The sequence below is a fragment of the Gouania willdenowi genome, chromosome 16 (assembly GCF_900634775.1).
Source record: "Gouania willdenowi chromosome 16, fGouWil2.1, whole genome shotgun sequence".
NCBI classification, from domain to species: Eukaryota; Metazoa; Chordata; class Actinopteri; order Blenniiformes; family Gobiesocidae; genus Gouania; species Gouania willdenowi.
In genome coordinates this window covers 30,616,979-30,642,429 of record NC_041059.1, presented here as the reverse complement: position 1 = coordinate 30,642,429, position 25,451 = coordinate 30,616,979, and the positions used below count along the sequence as shown (strand labels likewise).

Below are 25,451 nucleotides of genomic sequence, written 5' to 3'. Positions count from 1 at the left end.
AAAACTTTTCCAGGGATTTTATGACCGTGGGAACCCTGTTTATATTATCAGGATAATTTAGGGTGTTAAAGCAAAGAGAAATTGAAATATCAGAACGAAGTACAAAATTTTTGTAACAATTTGTTTTTGCATGTCTTGGTATGATAAGACTGGATTGTCTTCCAAGCACTTTTCAACTTCAAATTCTAAAAATGTGACGCCTCATTCAACCCATTTAAAACGTTTTAATTTACAGAAACCTGGGGCTGGGATGGTGAAAGATAGGAAACAGTAAAACAGTGAGGGAATGTGTGACGTGAGCTGAGGTTTTGAGTTTCACCGTGATAACAGCTCAAGTGTTCTTCTAAGCTAAGTGACAGAAATTCTAAAGTATGTCAACATCATGGGAAGTGGACACAGAGTAGATGACTCAAGATTGAAAATATACAGTATGTTGTTAAGCTGTTACACGGAAACACAGGTTATTGGGAATCTTTAAATATTTATATGTTTAATTTAATAAATTTTAAGGCAGCTTTTTTCATAGATGTTTCTACCAAGAATAAATCATCTAAAGAAATTAAATTCTTTTTAACAAAGCATTAGTTTCCCCTGGAAAACCAGAACAGTAATAGGAAAAGCTTGCTCTGTATCCCCTATAATAATAATTAGGAATTATTTTATTTCCCCTAAAATACATTCACTTTCTTTACCAATTTACAAGATGATCTCATATCCACTGCTTCTCACAGGAGTTCAATGGAGAAACAATTGCTGATCAGTTCACCAAATAAATTAGGAGTTCTGCTTTGTATTTGTGACTTCCTTGGGGAAAGGTCAGCTGGGGCAGGTACATCATACCAGAGCAGTGAGGCGCTCTAAGCAGCTCCAAGAGCTGCCAAACCAAACTGTTCGTAAAGAGCAGAAGTGACATCGTTTGGTGGTAACAAGGAACAATTTACTCAATTGATCCATGACTCAGTTAGAGTCATGTTGTGCTTTGGAGAAACCCAATGCACAACACCTGAAAATGGGCTGATGGTGAATGTTAAAAAGGGGCAAAATAGACGAAGGGAGTGTTGCAACACAGATGGAATCCAAAGAGCTGACAGGGATGAAGAACATAGGGTGATCCGTGGTTATGATCTCAAACCCACAGTGCTGCAAATAATCTTCTGGTATTTAAAAGAAGAACAAGCAACTGAAATGTTCAAGGGGAGACAATTACCAAATAACAGCCTAAATCTATTTATTTGTATCAAGAGCAGATGAGTCACAGCATGCCTGGATTATAAATGTGTGAATGGGTTTGGTCCAGAATACATCAGTGAGATGTTAGTGAGGTATGAACCCAGCAGGTCTCTCATATAGTGGAGCCCAGAGCTCACAGTAAACATGGTGATGCTCTGTTTAGTTGTTATGCTGCAAAGAAGTGGAACAAACTGCCAGCACAGCTGAAGTCAGCATAATGTGAACATTTTTAAATCAAAGTTAAAGGCACTTTTTTTCTCTACTGCGTATAGTTGAGAGGGAGATTTTTGGTCATGTTGTTGATGTAATGAGTTTGTTGATGATTTAAAATGTTTTTCCTGAGGATTTAAAAAAAAAATTTGGCTCCAATTTTAATGTTCTTATTGATTTTAAGCTGTTGAATGTTTTCTATTGCACTTTTTGATCCTGTAAAGCACATTGAGTTGCCTTGTGTATGAAATGTGCTATACAAATACATACTTGCCTTTCCTTAAAGCTGCAGTATGTAAGTTTTTTTTTGGCATCATTTGGTCAAAAATCCATAATCATCTTTGAGCATATTGTAATCCAAAGTTCTGTGTTGACAGGGAATCTCTTCTCCTTATCCTGTAAATGAGCTTTATAAATGCAGGAGCGTGATGCTGGATTTCAGCCAATCAGAGATCTTTCTACAAGCGCGTGTGCTTCATGAGCTGTTTTGGCCGTTACTATTGACTGCTCAACTGAAGTCAAGCGCATTCATGTATCATTGATAGTAAAAGAGCAAAGGCAGACATTCTAGCAGAAGTCAAAGAAATTGCGGCAAAGCAAGCAGAAAAAGGCAGACCGAGGCGGAGAAGCAACAGAATGAAGTCCCAAACATATTTGGGAGGAAAGGACTGCTTTGCGTCCTCGTGGATCTCCCTGACTGCGCTGGGTCTGCCCCACGTACTGGTTTCAGAGGGAGAATAAGAACAGACACACTACATTGTGTGTAAACCAAAGAGAATCTTATCCAAGGAGAAGAGAACAGACACAATTAATTTTACAATTTGGATGTGGAGTGATGGGCAGTAACTACAGAGTGATGCATACATTCATGATAGAGCCTCTAAAACACCTGAAAACTTTCCAATAACACAAGATAAAGTCCCTACATTTGTCCCCAGTGTCTATTGAGAAAAAAGTCACTAAGAGCGTTCACAAAGATACCGGTATGGGAGGTTAAGTTTCGGTTCGAAATAGGGAGCAGAGGGAGGAATTTACATACTGCAGCGTTAAGACATGTGGTCAAAGACCAACCCAGGAAACTGTTGTTAGACAGTCTTTTGAAAAATGACCAAATGTAACCACACACAGTGTGAAGGCCAGAGATTGTCCAGGTCTACTGATGTCAACAAGCTGCTGAAGAACAGTTACGGCAGGAAAGAGGTGTGGGCCAAGCCAACCTCAGGGGAGTGCACTGTAATTCTGCTGGCCTAGGGATGAGGGTGTGAGGCATGACTTGTGTGTTGGCTTGTGTCTTGTGGGGTCCCTTCTGTGCATGGAAAGTAAGTATGCAGATAACTACAGTATGTGTAGTATTAGTGTGTTCCATTATTAGTCAGCTACTGTAATTGCAGTGTGGGTCCCAAACTGAAAAGTGTTTACTGATAATCTAGCCAGAGAATCTCAATGAATCTCAATAGTGCAAGTTGAAAATAGAGAAGAACAAAAGTACACAAGAATACTGAATAAGTTTAAGGACAAAAATGAGTAGTAAAGACACAAATGTAGTGTTGAAGTTGAGGTTCATGTTTAATATATTCAGTGTGATAAATCAGAGTATCTTTTTTTTAAAATTATTATTAATGTCAGGAGCATTATCAGCTAAATCTATCTTTGGGTAAAAGAAGCGTATGACTACATATGAGAGAGATTATAAATAGAACTATGAAAAAGGTGAAATTCTGGTCAACAGGTAGAAGTGGAAAGAACAGGGAGGTCTAGATAATAATGCTTTGCTATCTTTACTCAATACTCTTCATCCTCCTGAGACTGCTATGACAGGAGACTGATTTGTAAAAGCTAAAAAAAACACATTTCCAGAAGTTACCATTAAATAAACATCTTTCTCTTATCAGGTACTATTTATATAACTGGACACATTGGCAGTTTTTGTTTTTTTTAAAGTATTATTACATTTACCAGGATGTTCTTGGCAATGCTGCATTATTTTTTATTTGTCTGTCCTCCTCCATCAAACACTACACATGATGTAAAAACACATACCACAACCAGTTTGGAATCACATTCTTCATCTATGATGACTGTTGGTCCACTTGGACATTAATGACAAATATCCTTGATAACACAGATGTTATTTGGACCTACTTCAAAGATGAAGTTCTGATCGCTGATTGGTCAATATGCCAGTTGACCAATTATAAAGCATGTCTGTGTGTGTGTGTGTGAGTGTGTGAGTATGGAGGGTGGATCCATTCTAAATTCATGCGCACCAGTCCAACGAACATGTAAACGACCGCATACCCTGTGTCTGCACGTCTGATCTACATTTTCCATAGACTTAGAATGGGTACACGGGCACAGTGCACAAGTCACGTCTGCATGTGTGCTTGCAGATGTGTTAACACGTCTGCAGACGCTTTAATGTGCATACGCATTAAAATGTATGCACACCTACTCTACACCTGGATGTGCACCTAACAAACATAAATACTGTATATCAGTCACATGTTGACACTGGTGCGGCGTGAGTGAAGCTATAGCGATCAGGTGACCTTCACTATCAATCACCGTCTACGTGACAAAAATATTAGGCGCTTACTCATGCAGGCGTGTACACACGTGCAAGTCAGTAAGTGTGAGTGTGTGTGTATAATGGACCACCATTTAGTCCAGTTACAGTCTGTGTCACGACACCCGTCCACAGAGTGGTAGTGACTGTAGTGTTACGCTCTGAGTCAGATCGTTGCTGTGATTGGACAGGATACAACACTCACACACACATACTGACGTGCACGCGTGTACACACCTGCGCGCGTAAGCGCCTAACTATTTTTTCTAAGTGTTTACATGTCACACAGATGGTGATCGATAGTGAAGGTCACTTGATCGCTATAGCTTCACTCACGCCACACCTGCCCATACTACTTAAATTAGGTAAGTTTAGTGAAAGTTAGGCTGGCAGGTACGCGTGCGTTAGACTGGTGCACATTAATTTAGAATGGATTCACCCTCCATAGTGTGAGAGAGGGAGAGTTCTGTGTGTGTGTGTGTGTATGTGTGAGAGGGAGAGTGAGTTCTGTGTGTGTGTGTCTGTGTGTGTGCACAATCGAGAGTGAGGTAAGAGCTCAGATTAACTATGCTCGATGATTAATACAACTTGACTTACTGACTTACTGCGAGCAATTATAGCCATGTCTTTTCTCAAGCTTGACTTTCTCACACTCGCCGTGCAATACATGGAGGTCCTGAAACATGTGCGCACCAAACACACACATGCCACTGATCGCTAGCCCACCCTCCGCTCAACCTCGAAACCACAAAGGGTTAAATATAATCAATCTTCTTTAACAATGCTGTCAGGGCACTGTCTGAGAACGCGGACGGAAACATATTCAGTCATTGTGCACTCATGACTGTGAGTGTGCTTGTCTTTCTGTAAGAATGAGATTTTTAATGATTCAGTCAATAAGTTTTGTATTTGTGTATTGATAATGTGTTTGAATGTATGGTATGTGTTGTACATGTGTGTATTTTTCACGTAGAAATGCTCAGAAACTTTGACATGAGCACAAAGTATTGTTTTAACTTTAATAGAGTTGATATCAATGTTGATGTGTATCACCAAAACAACATACTGTACATATTTAGCTATTTTGAGGTTTGTGTGCGTGCGTGTGTGTGTGTCCTCTACCTGTGGAGACTTGTGGGACCTCCAGCTGTACTGGTGGCTGTGGAGGCTGGCCAGTAGCACATTCTCATCAGTGTCCACCTGGCCAAAGCGCAGAGTTTCATGTGTGTCGTTACAGATTACGTAGTGGGTGTAGATCTGCTCCTCTGCCTCTGGGTTCCCATTCTGTCAGAAAAGTGCATGATGGATGTAAGGAAAAGGCTCGTCAACAACATACAAGTCAGTAGCATATGACACTGTACTGTAAGTGTGCATTTACAGAATTACCCCATGATACATAATAGCAAGAAAACAGTTGTCTAGATCAGCGATTCTCAACTGGTGGGTCGAGACCTGTACTGGGTGAGTCACGAAGAGCTGGTCAAAAATAAATTAATACCCACCCTGACTCCATCTTCCCTGTTCCCTTCCTCCTCACCTAGGTGTAACACTGCCCTATCTTTCTTTTATATCCTCCCTTTAATAAAGTGTTTCTTACTCTTCCTTAGGGAGGGCTGGTGATGGTCACATTTATGCAATAAAATATATTCATTTATTTAGTTGCAATCATCAAACATGCATTGCTGTCTTAAACAGATTGCACTACCTATAGTGTGTTGACCTTAGTCAGCATGTGCAAATAAGGCAAAAAAAAAAAAAATAATAATAATAATATAATAATAATAATAAATACTTAATGTCTCTCATGTTGGACTTTGAAAGAAACTTTTCTTTTGACAGGCATGGTGTGAAATGCATGTTGCACAAGAAAATATATAGATTTATTAAAAAAACAAAAAAAAAAGTTATGTATGTGTGTTTTCAGCAGCTATTTAAAAAAAAAAAAAAAAAACTAAATTTAATTGGTTGAATTCTAAGAAAGTGGGTCGCGACTCACAATTTAATGACCGTGGCAAAATGTGGGTCCCAGGATGAGACCAGTTGAGGACCCCGGGTCTAGATCTTGGTTTGAAACAACACCAAATAGTTGATATATATATATATATACCCCAAGCCTTCATAAAACCTTCAAGTGACTTCTTTCAAAAAAATCAAGTGTTCATTCTATCTCTTTCTCAGCAAGTAAATGCTTTTTGATGAGATGATTAACAGCCTTTGAGATGTTTAGTCATTTTAAACGTCAGCCCTGTCTGTATATATTGTTTTTACAACATTTTCCCGTGTTAAAACAAAGAGAGGCCAATTATTATTTATTTTTCTTTTTAAACTATCTGAGGTTCAGGGTTGTGAAGGCACAGGTAATTGAGAAAGCCTGAACAGTCATTCAAGTCACATGATGATGTTCTCCCTTTGCATGCAAGAGAACACAGTTATCAAAAACACTGATTTAACAAAGAGACAGAATGGAGTGTGTCAAATTGCTTGCATGCAAGGATTCAAATACAGTATTTCAAAACAGACCACATGTGGGAAAGACAATGTGGGGATGAAGTTTAACTTGAAATCTGTCCAAATACTAATAGGATCTTTCTTATACACACCTCTTTAACTTTTAAATCACACAGTCTCACAACAACTGCTCAGCAAAAGACAGACTCCTCTTGCTTGCTCTATACAATAGTGAGTGGGTGGTGGTGAAAGTTGATGGTTTAAGGAGGTTGGCAATAAAAGTTCAGAGTTTGGCTGCCAAGCACGTATAGGGTCTTGCGGTTGTTGATGGGTATAATTACACCATTAATAGATCGCTTGGTCATAGATGTGTGTGCATGTAGGGATGTGTGAATGAATGAGACGTACAGGCAGCAAAATATAGATGGGACAGCTGCGTCTGTGGGATAAAATCCACTTCCACTTTTATAGTGGAACAGTATCTCTACTGCCTTTGCAAATGTGACATTGCGATTTACAAACTTCCTGCTGCCTACTCAAAATGCCATCACTAAGCCCGTTCTTTGATGGTATCATCTTTCTGTGCACATTCATGGGGCAACGTGATACACACACACGAGGGCAACTTCAAGCACTCATCATACTCACTTTCTACCCATCTTGAAAGTTATAGAGGGCTAATATTAACGCAAAGGTATTTACACAGAAATCTATAGTGATTAAGTTCTTTGATTTCCCAGATACTATTACCTGTCTTCACATCTGCATGGAGTGGCACACTTATGAATGAACATATCTAAAATGTATTCCAAATGGATAAGAGCAAAACACTTGCAACAAGTATCCATGGAAATAACAGTGGAAGCTTATATATATCACATATAATCAAATTCATCTCATTGATTTGCCAGTTGTTCACTAATGACCCCAGACCAACAGCCAATATTTGACTTTTGTCTATATGAGTGCAAAAAGGAAAGCTAAAGTTAGCTCAAATATGATCAGGACCACAACAAATAAAAGAGGAACATTCCTGTTGAGTCAGTTGCACATGTAACAGCCTGTGAACCTTCTGTGAGAAAGCTGAGTGTGGAAACACTACTGGGCTTTTGTGTGGCTTTTCACCAAACCCACTTCCCTGGGGTTAGGGGCCTGTGGGGGGTGTGGGGTGGGCGGGTGAATAGATGGAGTGGGGTTAGGGACCAGGAATTGAAAATGGAGGCAAGGGGCCTGAGGTTATGGTGGTGAGATACTGAGGTTAGAGTCACATGGAGCTGTCGGGGATAAAAAAAAGAGTGAGCAAAAATGTTTCTCCAGTCGTTTATACCTTCACCCATGAAGTCGAATAGAAATGAGCACAGAACCTTTGGAGGACCTAAAACGCTGTACAAGCAAGTTAAGAAAGAATAACTTAATGCACTTGCTAGCATGTATTAGGGCAGACAACAATCATTTCATAGATACTTGTAATTTTTAATGACAAATGACAAACAAAAAAGAGAGATATCAAAGAAATGAGTAGATTACAAGCCACGGCAACACATTTGTTCATTACTACTAAGCAGAAATGATTTTGTTCTTGTTCTCTAGTTTATTGGGCCTGGTGTTTGGAGCTTTAACTGTAGTAAAGTTACATAAGACAGAGACTGGTCTTGGGCTAGGGTACATTTTTTTTTCTGTATGTTTTCATGCACTGGTCAAATAGATGGCCAGCTCTTGATTGAACCCATTGAGCTTTTCTCACCCTCCAAGATTTAGTTTCAAGGAGTACTCCCCACCCAACCAAATGGAAACAATGTCAAACAATCAAATGTTTTCTCATTCTCTGATGTTGACGTGCCTTTTCTTCTTTGTACTTGACCTCTCTCTACCCCTTCCTCTCCAGAACCACCATAGCCACATGCAGCACATTTGCCTTATAATTATAGTGTGTTTTCCCCTTGTGTTAAGCAAAGTGCTGAAAGCTGGAGGCAGTTAAAAAAAGGTTCTCTACAAGTTACAAGGTTGCTGCTGTTTAGATCAATCAGAACAATACAGCTGCTTAATCACTGCAAAAAACCCCATACCACTGAACATGTGAGTGAAGTTTCAAAGTCATATTTTGAGGACAGGTACAGTACTTTATTCTGAAAGCACATCAACTATCAAATGTCTCACGACTCATACAACCAATGATAAGTGATCATGCTGGGCATAGATAATACCGTAAATATACACAAACGTGTCCAAAACATTATAGTTAAGGTACATTGTGATATTCCTGCCTGTGGAGTTTAACATTGCAGTTAGTAGATGGCTCACTGTACTATACTTGCATTTATCTGTATTATATTTGCATATTTGTACATTTGCAATATTTTAATTAATTTATTTTTTCCTGGAAGTGTGAACTTGTATTTAATCCCTATTCAATTAACAGTCTTATATGTAATTATGTACGTTTTCTTTTCTTTTCTTCCTTGTTTTAGCATTTCGTCTTTTCTCTCAAAATATTCTGGAGCGTCTGTAAAAAAGGAAATTCCCTCCTAGGATAAATAAAGTATATCTGATTCTGATTCATTAAGACACCAATTGGGCTCCAAGTTCCTAATTATGGCTTAAATTAAAATAAGAAATGGGAATAATCCAGTATAGATGGGGTAAAAAAAATTAAAACAGCCAACTAAAGACCTTTTGAATAATCATTGATTCAAAATACTAAAAAACTACTGACAACAATCACCATTTATTCATGTTTAAAGATAAATTATGATTAATGTACTGAAAGTAAAAGCACACAGCTGTTGCTTAGAAAAAACAAGCAATTACTATTGTACCTGGCAGTCAGTCTCCTACATGCATGTAAAACCATGTTTCCTGAGGCTAGAATGAGTCAGCACAGCTGAGCGTAGCAGAGCCATGACAGGCCTCTCTAGCTGTGTGTGTGCGTGCATGCGTGTGCGTATGGAATAGACTATTGGGTGGAGAACAGGGGCCAGATGAAGTCTTGGCAGGTGTCACAACTTATGTTTTACCATGTTTGTATGGGCATAACTTCACACAAAAACACTGGCTACCAGAGGCAGTGCTGAGAGCTGAGAACCCAGGGATGACGAGGGCCATGGTGTCAGGCTGAAAGCAGACATGCTGTATCCTCTCTCTGACTTTACACCAAAAAAGAAAAGCAGCTCTATCCTGTAAATGGTCCAACCACTGTCATGGATCCAAAACAACTCATAAAACCCACTTTTTAGTTAGTTGACTTAGCTGATACTTCTTCTGGCAAAAAAAGAACTGTACTGCAGCTGAGTCTCTAAAGGTAAGTGACACACAGGAAAGATAAATTCACCTGCAATACACACTGTTAAATGACACTGTACATACATTTATGAATGATCTTTTAAAGTGTATTTACACCCCCAGGTTTTTTGCTGACATGTCACTAGGGCAAAAATTTTAAAAGATGGCTCGATAATGGGCATTGCTCCTTCAGCAGTTAGGACACGCCCATTCACAGCAACCGGGTGCACACCGGCGTGCAGTGCTGTGCTCAACTCCTATAATCACAGGCACACACAAGCCTACAGACACTTTAGCATGCACAGGCAAACAGCCCTTGCTCTCCAGCCATGAACCCCGGAAAACCAACTCTCACACACACTTACACATCCTGAAGACGGCCACAAAGCTAGAAGTCCCTTAACCCCTAACTGCTCCCCAGGCGCTGCAAAAATGGCTGCCCACTGCTCCTTAGGGGTGGGTTAAAAGCAGAGAACAAATTTCATATCTGTAATAACATACAGTATATGACCAATAAAGGCGCAAGCCCAGGTATAATCTAATCTTTAAGTAGTATAAGCATGTCAGCGTACACGCAGAGACAGACGGGGATACGCACACAATGTGGCTGTACATACACACATAGCTTGATAATTCCACTGATTAGACCAGAATCAGCTTTTTGTAGAAGCACAGACCCACTAACATCACTGTAACTGAACGCAGTCCGCGTGGAGCTGTCAATCAAGGTTAATTTGAAGGCTAATATTTTATAGGAGGGGTGGGGCTAACGGTGACAGTTAATGACAACACCGAGAAGCAAAGACGTCACTAATCTAATTTGGCCAATAGCAAAATTCAAATGTAATAGCCTGCGTTCAACTCATAGAGGACATTCACTCTCACATTTTACAACTAAAAACACTACATTTGGAGACTAAAAAGTGTAGAGTGGGACTAGGTTCAATAAACTACATCATTTCATACCTAATCATATACGTATTCAGCAGAAAAAAGTGGGTTTGGGTGTACTTTAATCTCATCAATAAACCCTTTTAATTTATGCACAGAAGTTAAGGCACTATGTCATGGTAACGGATCAATTACAAGGCATTACTATTTGTGTGTGTGTGTGTGTGTGTGTGTGTGTGTGTGTGTGTGTGTGTGTGTGTGTGTGTGTGTGTGTCATATGGTTGACTTTTAGTTCTGTCCATTTGCTTTGCAATGACTTTTTAGTGATGGTATTAGGATGAGAATAATTGGACTGGACATCATTATAGTCCTAGGAGAAAAATGCATGGTAGGCCACTGGTTTCTCCAAAGCAAAAAGCTCAGACCTTATTTTAACCAATGCCTCTTGTGCCGTTAGATTGAGCCCCTGATTTGTAATACGATTATATTTAAACACACGTACACATGTAAAGCATGTTGCAGTCTAAACTCACTGTTACCTTATTCCAGCTGTGCAGGGCAACGTCCACTGTGTGGATGGCATACTGGCTGATGTTGAGGTAGACTGGATCTACAAAAACATTTAGATCCAAAGATGAGCCCTGTGGGCAGTGAGTGGCAGCAGCCTGGCCCTGGAACATATTTTGAACAAAGGATCCAATTACAAATGAACGATGGATGTGTTTCTATTAAATGGACAATTGGACGGAGCATAATAAAACATGTGGGTACAGATAGCTGAGCTCTACCTGTAGTACACAGGGATGGAGAAGTTGAAGGTGTGTTAGGTTCCGGTACTCCAGCAACTTGCACTCAAGCTGTGTGTAAAAGTTGAACTCCTGATAAAGTCGAAGTACGTTGTTCCATTGCCGCAAGAAGACTCTTGGCTCCCGAGAACCGACCACCATGAACTCTTGTTCCTGAGGCAACTTCCTGTCTGGCAGGAAGGGATGAAGTTGCTGGGCTGGAGCTGGATGAGAGAGATATTTCCTTTAAACTTTTTCAAAACACCGACACATTTCACACATAGTCAAATCCAGTACACACTCATTTCCTCTTTATGAATGGAAACATTGGTCTGGGATTGTCCTCTAGTTTAGAGTCAACACGTCTGATGTGTGTGAACAACTAATTCAAAGAACATTGATCAAATACCCAAACAGGCTGGTTTTAGTGTAGTCTGCCCATCAAACTCTTAAAGGTGGAAAGTAACACATTACATTTACTTGTGTTACAGTATTTGTACCAAAAATCAGTACTTTCACTACTTTTACTTGAGTATGGTTTTTTGGAAGCATTGTACTAAGTTACATTTTAATATGCATCTGATACAGAGTAAAAATATTGGCATTAAAAAAAGAAATGCGCACGCCGCATTTCCGGTGCACATATTTCCAAACATTGAGCAGCCTGCAGCAGCGTTGCTCTCTGATACTGCCGTCACACAGCTCACTGCGCACCACTGAAAGCACTCAGAAAAAGACAGGGTGGCAGCAGCTTGTGCTACACTCGCTGTAGCCAGGTACAGACACACAAAGGACCGGAGTGGGTCTTTAAACGAGTATTTTACTGAAGTATTTTTTTGTGTTTTATTTTGTTCATTATTGTCATTATTAGTGTGTGTGTTGTGCGTGCTCTAACATGCTTGAGTTAGTGTGACAAAAATTGGCCCTCATTTATCAACCGTTCGCACGTTCAGATCTGAGCGTATGACGTGCGCTCGACCAAATTCACGCAAGCTTTGGTATTAATCAATTGTGACATGATCGTATACTATGATCAAATCTCTTAGTGTACGCAAACCTGAGTGTGTGGATTTGTGCTGCAGCACAGCAAAATCTGACTGACTCTGAAAATAAAGTATTAAACTAGCCTCAGCTGTCATTTAAGCACAACCAGACATACTTTCAGAACAGATCACAGCAAAATTAAAACAAAACAAAATTAAAAAAATAATTCTAAAAAGCCCACGTTATTACCGATACCTGCACTTTTTTGGTTTTTCTTTAATAAACTTACTGGTAAAACACTGATACCAGACAGGAGCACATAGGTTTAACAGTAAGCAACAAGGACACGAATCACAGGAGCGCTGCTTCGGCTTTGTGTTGGACTAGCGTGGGAACGCTGTCATATATATATATATATATATATATACACAGAGGAAGTGTGTGACATAATTTTAACCTGTTTTGCACAACAATGTGTAGGTGAATCATTTATTTCTTTGCCAATGTTTGTTTGACCTCAGTGGGTGGGGCCTCCGAACCTGGAATATTTGAGGGCGTAACATGTTAATGACGATGAAATTCAAATATCAACACCCAATCACTGGTGCGCTGGGATTGGATAAATACAAATGCAGTAGGGTCGAGAACTAAAAGTGGCTTCTGCCGCAGCAGTTTTTCTTGTTGGGCTGTGACACAACAAAAACTTTTTTTTTGTGCTTTTATTTGTGCCGCGGCATAAGCCACTTTTGGTTCTCACTGTCTCTTTACAAATGTTTCATAAACCCGTTTTCACGCAAGGTTGATAAATGAGAGCCATTGTGTATTGGCTGAAAAAAGTCACTGCCTGCTTGAATGCAAATAAGGATAAAATGTAATGACCAACTATGTAAACAATAAAGTTGTCTCTGCGGTATCACCACAGTTTGTCTGAAAGGTCCATTTAACAGGAATTGACTGTAGTAGAGGTGTACCTTCCACTATTATAATATTAGTTACATCTTTAGTCATCTCTGATATGTCACTCATTTGATGTGTGAATTTGATTAGTTTTTCCTTTAAATATAGGCAGTGGCTATCTGTACGATTGTCGTATCAATATATCGACATTCTATCCGTACGCAGCACTCCTATTTGGCCGTTTTAGGTCACGTGATAGGTCAGTCATTGGCAGTGACATGCAGTCAGGGTAGGCAAGGTAGGCAGTGCCTACCCAAGGGTGAATTGATATTTTGATTATTTGTTTTAATTACAATATAATTATAAATAATTTATTTTTCAATTTCCGATAGCCTACAGAACCTATAAGTTTGAAAGTGTCAGCATTTTGTGGTTTTCATAGCCCAAGTCGCTAAACATCGCTATTTCCTAACCGCTGTAAGGTCCCCAATATGACAACCATTTACGTCCAAAGGCAGCTCTCTACACTGCCTTTGGACAAAACCGTGCTATGCTAAATGCTATACGTAAGTTCACAGTGCATTAGTGAATTGATATCATGTGACCGCTGCTGCTACGTTCTCTAGGTAGTGGGCGGGATAACACTACAGTCAGGATGACAGCGCTAGAGACGATAGAGAAACTTTTTTTTGAGGAAAAACTACAGCTTTTAAAAGATGGGAGACCAACACCTGAGTTACCAGAGCTTCAGCAAAGGTAAGGTCAGAAAATTGTTAATATTTCTACAGTGAAAGGAAGGATCGACTTTGTGGATGCTCCTCACTGAGGCTGTTCTGAGTTGTTGTTGTTGTTGTCATTTTCTTCGTGTTTCTGTGTTTCCAACACAAACGGATGCGCTGCCGTGTCATGAGATATATCTCTTGTTGGAAGAATATCAGTGACGTGCCGTCAGGGTAGGCAAGGTGGGCAGTGCCTACCCAAGGGTGAATTGATATTTTGATTACTTAATTATAATTTTTTTTTTTTTTTTAATTATCATATAATTATAAATTATTCATTTTTCCATTTCCAATAGCCTACATTACCTATAAGTTTGAACGTGTCCGCATTTTGTGCGTTTCATAGCCCAAATTACTAAACAGCGCTATTTCCTGGAACAGTTGTCTTTTTTTTTTTACTCCGCTGTAAGGCAGAGGGAGGCCACGCCCCCTCCTAAAGGCACGTTGCACCTCTGCCTCCGTTCTCATTGCGTGATTTTACGTGTTTGCGCATGCGCAGTCAGTTCCCCAAGATGACAACCATATACGTAAAAAGGCAGTGTAGAGAGCTGCCTTTGCACGTAACTGCGCTATGCTAAATGCTATACGTAAGTTCACAGTACATTAGTGAATTGATATCACGTGACCGCTGCTGCTACGTTCTCTAGCTAGTGGGCGGGATAACACTACAGTGTGGATGACAGCGCTATAGATGATAGAGAAACTTTGTTTTGAGGAAAAACGACAGCTTTTAAAAGATGGAGACCAACACCTGAGTTACCAGAGCTTCAGCAAAGGTAAGGTCAGAAAATATTTCATACTTTTCACAGTGAATGGAACAAAAGGAAGGATTGACTTTGTGGATGCTCCTCACTGAGGCTGTTCTAAGTTGTCATTTTTTCCGCGTTTCCAATACAAACAACAGATGTGCTGCCGTGTCATGAGATATATCTTGTTAGAGAGTATGGAGGCTATATTAAATAATTGTTCATGTTTTTTTAATGGTGTTTATGATGTTGATTTTGTTAGATGGCTAAACACTTGTTCATGTGGATCTTATTGGGTTTTTTCTTTCTTATTATGAGTTTTATATTTTGATAAGCGCATTGAGATGACTGTTGGAAATTGCTTTATACAAATAAAATTGATTTGAATTGAATTAACACTTGACAGCAGAAACATATGAAATTGTCATTGGTGGTCTCGATTTGCAACGTGCCTACCCAACCCTAGTGGTCACGGCACGTCACTGGAGAATATGGAGGCTATATGAAATAATTGTTTAAGTTTCTTTAATGGTGTTTTATGACATTTATTTTGTTAGATGGCTAAATGCTTGTTCATGTGGATATTGTTGGGTTTTTTTTCTTTCTTATTTTGAATTTTCCATTTTGATAAGCGCATTGAGATGACTTTGTTGTAAATTGTGCTATACAAATAAGTTGAATTGAATTGAATTAACACTTGCCAGCAGAAACATATGAAATTGTCATTGGTGTTAACATTGGTGGTCTCGATTTGGAACGCCCTGCCTTCCCAACCCTAGTGCTCACGGCACGTCACTGGTCACTGGTCAGTTTAGGTTGCGTGATTAAGACTAAACCTTACCTTAACCCTAACTCTAAAAATTGTTGTGAGATTGGGTTATAACCTAACCCTAAACCTAACCGTAAAATGCTACGTACTTGTACTTCGGTAACCGTATCAATAGCACCGGGGGTTGTTTGTATGGCAACCGTAAAAATAGACACTTAAATAAAACCAATAACTTTAATCCGAAAGAATCCCAACACCATTCAAAAAGTTACTTTTACTGTAAGTACGGTACATTTTAAACAAGCTACGTCTAATTTTTACTTAAGTACATTTTTAGACCAGTAATTTTGCTTGTACTTAATAAATTTTCAATCAAGCAGTGGCACATTTACTTGAGGAGAATATTTCAGTAATCTTTCCACCTATGGTTATTCGAGCGGCAAAAGGCAGGTAATGCAGAGTGTGAAATTTACAATGGACTGTCTGACAGAAAACTCAAAGAAAAATGGGAAATTAATCCCCATGTTCAATGAAATCACTTCCAGAGAATACCAAACACTCCAAATTTTTGGTATCCTGTATCCCACCTGTGCCCAGCTGTTCCAGGTGGTGGCAGAGATGAACTTCCAGATGTGCTAGTTGTAGGGACACTCCTAGGGAGGGCACAAACCAGGGAGCAAAGCAGGAGTCCACTCGAGTGCACGCTGCCAGAGCCACTGGAGACACTAACTGATCACAGTGTAGATGAGACCCACAATCACTGTCGGAGCTGGAGGGGCAGAAAATACCCATCAGACTGATCAATGCTGGTTTAAATTACATTAATGGTTACATCTGTCAGTACAAAAGTTACTTTACTTTCTTCTTATTTCTTTAAACTGAATAAATCAATGATTCTGGGATTATATTAGACTTTTCACAAAAAAATTCTATCTCAATACAGGACAGTAAACAATGCAGTGCTGGAAACCTATTGTGTTTTTGTTATGATGGGGCATTAGCAGCAGACTTTTCTATTCTTTTTGTCTTCAAATGTGACATCTTTACTCATCAGTGCACAAACACTGCATTTACTCAGGGGGAGAAACTGAAGGAGAAGAGACAACAATGTGGTGAGGGCTTCCTCATCCTTTGAAGAGGTTAGGTACTTATTATGCCTGCTGTTTCCTGGAGCACCCCTCCAAAGACATTAATAGCATGTTGTGGATGATGATGTTGAATAGAAGGTAATTGAAGTGAATGACCATTTGCTCTGTAATTTGCTGTTGCCGTGATCCACCATAAAAAAAAAAAAAACTAACAGGAAACACTCAAGATCCCCAAAATGGTCGTGCCGCATAGTGCTCCTGAAAAGATAGGCATCATATGTTGACAATTTTCATTACTTCCAGTTGGCAGCGCAGCCAAATTATTTTTTTTTTTCTGCAGGAAACTAAAGTAAAGCAGATGAAACGAGAGAGTATAGAAAAGGAAGTCAATGGTGATGAAAAAAGACAAATAATTCAAACATAAAGAAAATGGGGAAACGGGTTTGAAGAATGAATGAAATTAAAGGCAGATGTATATTTTGCTTTACACTAAAGTAATAAAGAGCGTTTTCTTGCACAGGCTTTTGTATTCCTACGTTCTATAACTGGTCTGTTTCACACAGAATGTGGACTTGGCCAGTTTCTTCTTCTAAAATTTCCCTAATTCCCAAATGGAAAAAAGTGAAAATAGAGTGGGATGAGGAAAAATTGAGAAGCAGATTGAGAGAAAAGAAAATGGTTAGAGTGTAACAAAATTGTGGTAAAATATAGTAAAGAGCAATGGAGGGAGGGAGAGAGAGAGAGAGAGAGGGAGAGAGAGAGAGAAAGAGAAAGAGAAAGAGAGAGAGAGAGAGAGAGAGAGAACATGCTCCTTGAGGTGTTCCAGTAGTGAGCAGGCACAGTTCAACCCTGCTTTTCCCAGCCCTGCCTGAGCCGGGCCTAAGAATTCCTGAAACAACCCAAAGGGGGCTTGACTCCTATTGCCTCCCGTGAGCACCCCCTCGATTAGATACACTCAAGGTAAGCAGGAAGGAATCCGGATGGGCCCTGACAGGCACTTGGTGTGCTGGGAAATCTCATTAGGCCGATCTGAACGCCTTCCAAGCCCGCTCCCTGCTCCTGCACACCAGATGTGGGGTGAGGGACACATTTTAGCTCTTTGTGCTGAGCAGCATGTGTGCACTCGCTTACTCTCTCTGTTTTTCCTCAACAGTCAGTGCACTAGCTTACAGTTCCATAAACATCTTGCAGCTAGGAATACCCACAAACTCAAAGAAAGTGATAGCGCTGAAGTGGAGTTGTCCCTCACCTCTGTTCATCTCCACCTTCTCCGTTATTGTTGAGAACTATCCTCCACAGGTCTGAGGCCACCAGCTCCTTCTGCTGGTGGTTGAGGCTGAGGCTGGGCAGCTGCAGCTGGCAGGCAGAGCTTTCTGACAGGCTGAATTCACGATATGAAACAAAGGCCTGCTGGAGCTCATCCCAGTACTCCAGACAGCACGGTACCTTAAAGTTTAAACCAAAGACAAAATTAAAGCAACGTTAAACTTGGATTATAAAAGTGGGTTTTTCATTTAATATCTTTATCAGTTCAACTTTTTGTTGACAAAATGGGATGACATTTGATTCTGATGCTATAAAGCAGTGTTTCTCAAATGGGGGTACGTGTACCCCTAGGGGTATGCGATGGCACTACAGGGGGAACTTGAGAGAGAGAAAGAGAGTGAGAAATGAACAAATAAAGTGTCACTCTAGTCCCACCCCAGGCATGAGATGACCAGAAATGATCAAAACTATAGAAATAAATCTATTCAGAAGACACTATATATTTTTTTAAATTAAAACACACAATCTTAAACAACTGTACTTCTATATTTTCACTTTGTGAAATATAAATCCAGTTCAACTACAATGCAGTAAAAAAAAATATTAACTGTATATCTGACCTCAAACATAATCAAAACCTAGTTCTATAAATATAAATTATTGATATCAAAATGGGGTCATGATCGAAAAAAGGTAAAACACGGGAAAAACAAAAATGTTTAAATAATTACAAACAGTTTTGTGTGAATAAATTTGAGCTGTAAAAATAAATCAAAATCATCAACTAAAGACTTGATAATTATTATTAAAAATGCCATCTTTTTCCACTACAGGATTAAGAAAAGGGTCCGTAATCTCTTCTTAATTCTCTAAATTTGTTAGCTACTTCCACAACGTCACAAGGGCCCTGTGTCCTTGGATTGGGATCTAGGGACTGTGGAGCCAATGAAGTTTAAGTGGTAGCCATGTAGTGGTACAGGGCCAACAGTGGTGGTTTGTGGTCGTAATAGCAAAACATGATGGTAATCGCCGGATTTCAACCCATAGAGGGCTGTCAATCTTACAACAAAATACTGCAAATTGAAATATTTTGACTAAAATATTTCAATGTTGGACACAAATCAATCCAAAACCTTACTTTATATCCAGATACATTTGTTTTCAGAAAAAAAGTGGTTTTGAAGTTTCGTCACCACTCAAGGCATCAGCATGTTCAGCCACTAACTAAGTCATAGGCTTTGAAGTTTAAACAATGCTAAGGCCTCATCCACATGGAGACAAAACCAAAACGCTTTCCCCTAAACTGGGTGGTTAGGTGTGTGTCCACACGAAAAGACGGAAAATGCTGTAATAAACATACCAGGCCTCTATGTGGCGTTGTAACGCTACCACAGAAATATATCAAAACAGGGAAAAAGACAACATGAGAAAGGCAGCATCTATTAGCAAGCGTGTCTGGATTAGGAGTGAAAGTTTTTACTATTTTTTCTTTATTTGGTCACAATGAGAACCACCAGACGATTTTAAGGCTGTGTTGCATGACACTGGAACGTACAGGAGGATCTAGTCATTGAAATAAGTACGCCTTGTGATGTCTACTCTGCCGTTAATACGGAGGAAGAAGACACCCAAGGATGCGCATAAAATTCGTGTTACCAAAAAACATGACATACAAAAGAAAAGAGGAAAGAGATGGAGACAGAGATAATATGAGATTTGCTTGTGGACCGACGACGAGGTAGAGCTGCTGCTTTGTTGCCATTGTTACTGTTGTTGTTGTTGGGGTTCACGCAGGCGGGTTAAGAGAGGGGTTGGGCTAAGGCATGATCGCTTGCAGCAGTTGACGTTCATAGAACTTCTGAAACCCGTTTTCAGAAGTTAATGTATTCGGTTTCCAAATCTTCATTGCCATGTGGACGCAAAGCGTAAACGATAAAAAACTTGACCGTTTAGAGTACAACCCGTCTCCATGTGGGCAGGGCCACAGTGAAATGTGGCTAATTGGCCTAATATACCCTAGTAGAAATTAAGTATGGCCATGGTGTAATTACTGAATAGACAAGTGAGAAATAGACAACTGTTGCAAATTACATTAAGTAGATCTTGGAGGCTTCATATGCATTCAAAAGCAGATATATTTATTCAAACCCATGAGTGTCACATTAAGATAAGCATTAACAACTGATGCAGGTCCAGTCCAGAAAACAACAAATACACAAAAAAGTGTTTAGACCAAAAATGGCTGGAAGGCTTAATCATTGCCCAGGAGACACCTATTGAATGTCTGGACTTGCATACCACAGAAACAACTGCAGGTCTGCAAGTCATCAAGGAACTGTACTTCTCTGACCCATTGCAGAAACAGGGAATCCCTGTGTTTGAAGAAAAAAAATACATATATGCATTACAATTCCGAACTTTACTCACACAATACTTGTCCCAAACTTTTAGTCAATGCAGAAAGTTTGCCACAGCTTTGATTGCAGACCACTAGCAAGATTATGACTCATCCTCATTACAACATGACATGGCTACATTCTAATCAAATGTTTTTTTTGGGGTTTTTTTTTACAATTGTGTGCTAACATTGAATATACGGCAATACTGAGTAACAATCAGGTTTTGGGAATTTGCAAATTCTGATCACTAATGCAATGAAACCTGGGCTCCACTTTCTTCTTTCACACGGTGCCAAAAATAACAAATGTGTCTGGTACTCCTGTGTGAGCTGAAGCAGGTTCTCAGGTTCCCAACAATCACCTGCAAATACCAGCTACTGATGGATCAGAAGTGGCAGAGAGCTCCTGGGAGCACACCTGAAGAATGCAGGCAGTGAGGGATGGACATATGTCTATGGTGAATTAGTGCATTTGTATGAGTTTATACATGTAAAATGATCTACTTGATAACCTGCAATAAGACAGATCACCTTGTAAAATCACCAAATTAATAGAACTGTCAACAGGTTTTTGTGTGTGTATGTGCATGTGGGGAACTTGTGCTTATGCTAGTGTTTGTGCATTTGCATGTGTTGCGTTGTAAGGGATGACGTAAGGCTGGTTTACATCATACATAAAATGTCTCACAGGTTTTCCTGGATTCAACCTCTCCTAATTGCACCTGACAAAGTAGTGCACCCGCAGCCCTAACACTGAGCCACTGGAGCGGAAACTCACTGAATCTCTGCTGAGAATTCCCAGAGCTACATTTCTAAAACCCCAAACATGTTTTTCCCCTTTTTGTCCTATACCTATGACGGCATCGCAAAGTGGATACATAAGGTACACATACATATATGATACAGTAGAATATATTTGAATGGCTCATTGCATGTGACTTCCACATAGACTTGCACTTCTTGCCAGAAAAGATAGGTGCGGATGAAATTGACAAGTTTTGAGGCAAAAATGTTTGAGATTGAAGAAGAAAAAATGAAGAAAAAAATGTAAAAAAGAAATGTCTGTGCCATATTAAGTGTTGGCACTAGCTTAAAGTTGGGCCCAAGTGTAACATTGTATTTATATTCTCTAGGAAGAACTTGGATTCTAATTGCACGTATGAAAGACAATATGCATGTATACATATGTGTATACACAGGTGTGCATATGTGTGCAAGCCTGTGATACAGGCTAGGCAGAGTCCATTTCCGTTGCCTGATTGTCTGTGTACCTTATCTGATAAACAAACTGTAACCCTGAATAGCTGACATTCTCTTGGCTGGATGTGTCCAATCTGTGTTTTTCCTCAGACTTACGTGAAGGAGCCCTGGCAGCTAGAATGAGGGGAGGACACAACTAACATTTTATCTGTGCTTTCATTCCACGGGGAGCATTAAATAATACATTCTTTTGAATGAAGGAAATGCTCAACAATGTATGAGTGGACAAGTTAGCAGCATCATCTGTTCATGGATATGCTCTCCTTGTCTAACAGTCTTTTTGCCAGTATGTTATAGATTTATCTATCTACAACCAACTAAACAAGAAAAGTATCCAAAAATGTACAAAATAGAAAATTAGGCTAGCTTTAATGACCAAACTATGAACACAGCAAAACTTTAACTACAAGTTAAATCTTCTTTAAACTGACCTTGTAAACACTCAATTCCGAATGCAAATGTAATTCCAAATTAAATTTAAATCCAAAATAGGTGGCTGGTTTATTCCAATTCTAATTCTGAATTAAATAATTCCTCGATCTTGTAAACACTTAATTCCGCTTTAAGTTAATTCCGGTCATTCTGCGCATGCGCGACTTGCCGCGATGACGCACTAGTGACGACAAAGTCCAAGATGGTCACCCGGACTAGTGAGCAAACATTTGTTCCTGGTTATTGTTTTCCAGAGTTTTCCAGGGCTTTATTTACCAGCAATTAGTTCCTATCGCCTTCTCCTGCTCAGCAGACTAAAGTGACACAGTTTGTAGTTTTGAAGCAGCAGCTGAACAATAACAATCAAAATAAAAATGAAAACAGCTCTTATGTGTTCTTCTATGTTGTAGCCGAAAAAAAAGGTTTGTTGTGTGGTTGTTCCCGATGGACTTGATACGTCACATTCTTCCCCTGTCCAATCAGAGGCCATGTAAACCTCAATTCAGAATTACTATTTCCATGTAAATACGAAGCAGAATACTTTAATTCAGGATAATTTAATTGGGAATAATTATTTCCAAATTAAAAAAACATTGTGTAATCGTGGCCATTGTTGCAGAAGACTGTCCCCAGCAAGGTCAGAAGCCACATCCATCATCTTGTCTGCTATTACTTGTATTATCACTATCATCCCTGCTATTAGGTCTTGTATTATTTTACTGATGTATATACAGTATTTTTTTTTTTAAAGATTCCACTGCTTGCTACCTCTTATCAGTCCAGAGACTGAAATTACATTGGCTTAAGCAAATGTTTATTCAGGAGATGTAATGAAAATGACTCCCACTTTGCTGTCTCAGGTGGACCAATTCATGTTAATATGAATCAGTGTAGAAAATCAAGAATAGACCCACAATGTCAAATTGACACTGACTCTTTAATTTGGCGGTTTTGTGTAACGTTAACACCGGGACTGGAGTTCTTGGTGGATGAGGTGTAAGAAGTCCATATCAAATTAACCACATGGACGATCTTTTTTTATTACACTGCGTTAGCTGTGACTAATGCAGGTCTGCTAGAGCAATGTCCCACTAAAATAATAGTTATCTTGGCATAAGTACCACCTTGTTCCTTAGGGTTCAGTGAAGTAATATCCACACCACTGACTTCATGCAGATTGCTACTCTCAGCAAAAGGTCACGTTTCCATTAATGGGAGGAAAAAAAAACTGGATTAACAACACAAGTCTGTGTCATGGATGTGAAACTGGAACAATGACATTCACAGCATCTGCAGGAGTTCCAGTTTGTCTCAGTTCACAAATGAAAGTTGCATGATTATGGGCTGAATGGGTTTCGATGGGTAGTGCAGAGACTGGTTGGGACATGAAAGCAACAGCAGTAGAACAGATGGCGGGATGTTTGATTGTAAGGGTTTCTGCAAACTGAGTAGCTACTAAGAAATGACAGTTGGAAACTCTGTTTTTCTTCAGCTTTGGATAACCACAGTAGGGCAGAAGGAAAGAGGGATGAAGAAAAGGACAAACGAGTAACAAGAACACCTGTGTATGATTCAGAGAGGGGGACCACACTGAAGACAGAAGGTGAGAATGAGTCACATTTCCCTCTTTAAACCCTAATTCCTTCATCATTTAGAAACTCTACAGGTGCAGAAAGGTGGATGCTTCATCAGGATTCTGTTCCCCACTATCCCTTGGACATCATTCCACTTCCACTGTATGTAAAAACAGCAATTTGACTTTGAGTAATGGAAGCAGGTTTGAATTCCCCCTTTGAGATACTGGAAACAGTTGGGAAACCACAAGTATTTAAATGCAGGAAATCTTGATTTTACCAAATGTTAATATGATCTGCTCCTGGGATAAGCAAGCACCCCCCCCCCCCCAATCTAATCAGGAAAGAGGAGATGCTGGCTAGAATTAGGAATGGGTTAAAAATAAAAAGCGTGAGGAGAGTGAGTGATGATGAAAATGTGAAGAAAACCCATCTGTCCACCTGCTGCTAAAGAAAAGGAGAGAACAAACAACTTAATGCTGACTAAAATGCACACACACACTCGTTCCGTTTACTTATTTCTTTTCTTTCCTCATGCCTCTCACTTTCCATTTCTCAAAATCTATCAGCCTCCATCTCTGCCTGGCCACATGGTAATTTTAGAGGCCTGAGAAATTATGACTGCCTTCGCTTTCCTTCCCGCACTTTCTCCGGCTCTCTGCAGTCCTGATGTAAAGTAAATGAAATTCCTCTGGAACACAAACCAAGCTATTACTGTGTTTTGGATTTTATGGCTGCATTTCCCTTCTCTTTAGAACAAATTTTCTTCTCAGTCTTGAAAATAATTAAAGCATTTCATTAACTGAGTCCCACATAGTTCCTGTATTAAGGAAAACCTTTGTCACAATGGCCAAAAGCCTTAAAATCAATGAACCCAAAAGCTTTGACTGATGACAAACAAGTGTGACTCCTGTGAACTCTACTGTGTCTCTATATTACTGCGACTTTGTATCATTTCATATCAGGACGTCTGGTTTGCACTGATGTATCCAGGCCTCTTTCCTTCCCATCATCCTCCTCTGAGGCAGATGACCATTCATAATTTAATGAATCAAATGTCATTTATGAAAATATCTCCATCTTTGCGATACCACGTTTGCCACAATATAAGATAAGTTAGTAACTCCCTCCCTTGTTATTCCACATTTTGTAAAAAGTCAGCTCCAAATGGGTGAGTTGGATTTTTCTCGCTATTTGACATCACAGAGCTGAAACTCCTCTTCCTGACAATCCTGGCTCCTCCTACCCTATAAAAATGTGAGCTCCTCCCTCTCAAACTATCTCACAAGTAAAACAAACACTGTAGTTTAATATAGAATATACATTATACTTTATTGTCATATATGTAAAGCTACATACACAAAATGTGTTCTCGGCATTTAACCACTCCCTGAGGAGCAGTGGGCAGCCACGGTGTAGCGCCCTGGGAGCAGTTACAATCAGTTTCATTTTTAGTATCCGTTATACCGCCTCGTTTCGCCTTTGAGATGATCTGACGTGTTTGTGACCCAATGCGACGCAGCGGTTGGACTAAACAGTGGACTATCACTTTGAATGGACTATTTCTGTCATAAGTAGTGGTAAGGAGGAGAAGAAGAAAGCGACGTGGCAGTTCTGGTGAGTGTTTGAAGCAGCTGACTCATCTGATTGACTCCGTTGCTGCTGTCGCACGGCGCGCACACCCTGAAACAGTGTTTTTCTGACTCACAATCACAATAGCCACTTAAATAGCAAAGTGTTTTACTGTAATGTGCAGTTTTGTTGCTGAAGACAATAACAAGAATGTGGGAATAGCAAAAGAAAATTGCTAGTGATCAGTCGTTGTGTGGAGTCAGCATCTACAAACACG

The 25,451-nt window shown here is 39.6% G+C and overlaps 1 protein-coding gene across 3 annotated transcripts in view; it reads right to left on the bottom strand.

Moving 5' to 3' along the window:
- vps13b (vacuolar protein sorting 13 homolog B) overlaps positions 1-25,451 on the bottom strand; it is a 399,448-nt gene that overhangs the window by 63,383 nt on the left and 310,614 nt on the right. For all 3 annotated transcript variants that reach the window (XM_028469709.1, XM_028469708.1, XM_028469710.1), the window contains exons 42-46: positions 17,922-18,118; positions 16,172-16,353; positions 11,413-11,633; positions 11,164-11,295; positions 5,129-5,290 (exon numbers count right to left, since the gene is read on the bottom strand). In XM_028469709.1, the coding sequence (XP_028325510.1) occupies positions 5,129-5,290; positions 11,164-11,295; positions 11,413-11,633; positions 16,172-16,353; positions 17,922-18,118 (894 nt within the window). The remainder of the gene's footprint in view (positions 1-5,128; positions 5,291-11,163; positions 11,296-11,412; positions 11,634-16,171; positions 16,354-17,921; positions 18,119-25,451) is intronic.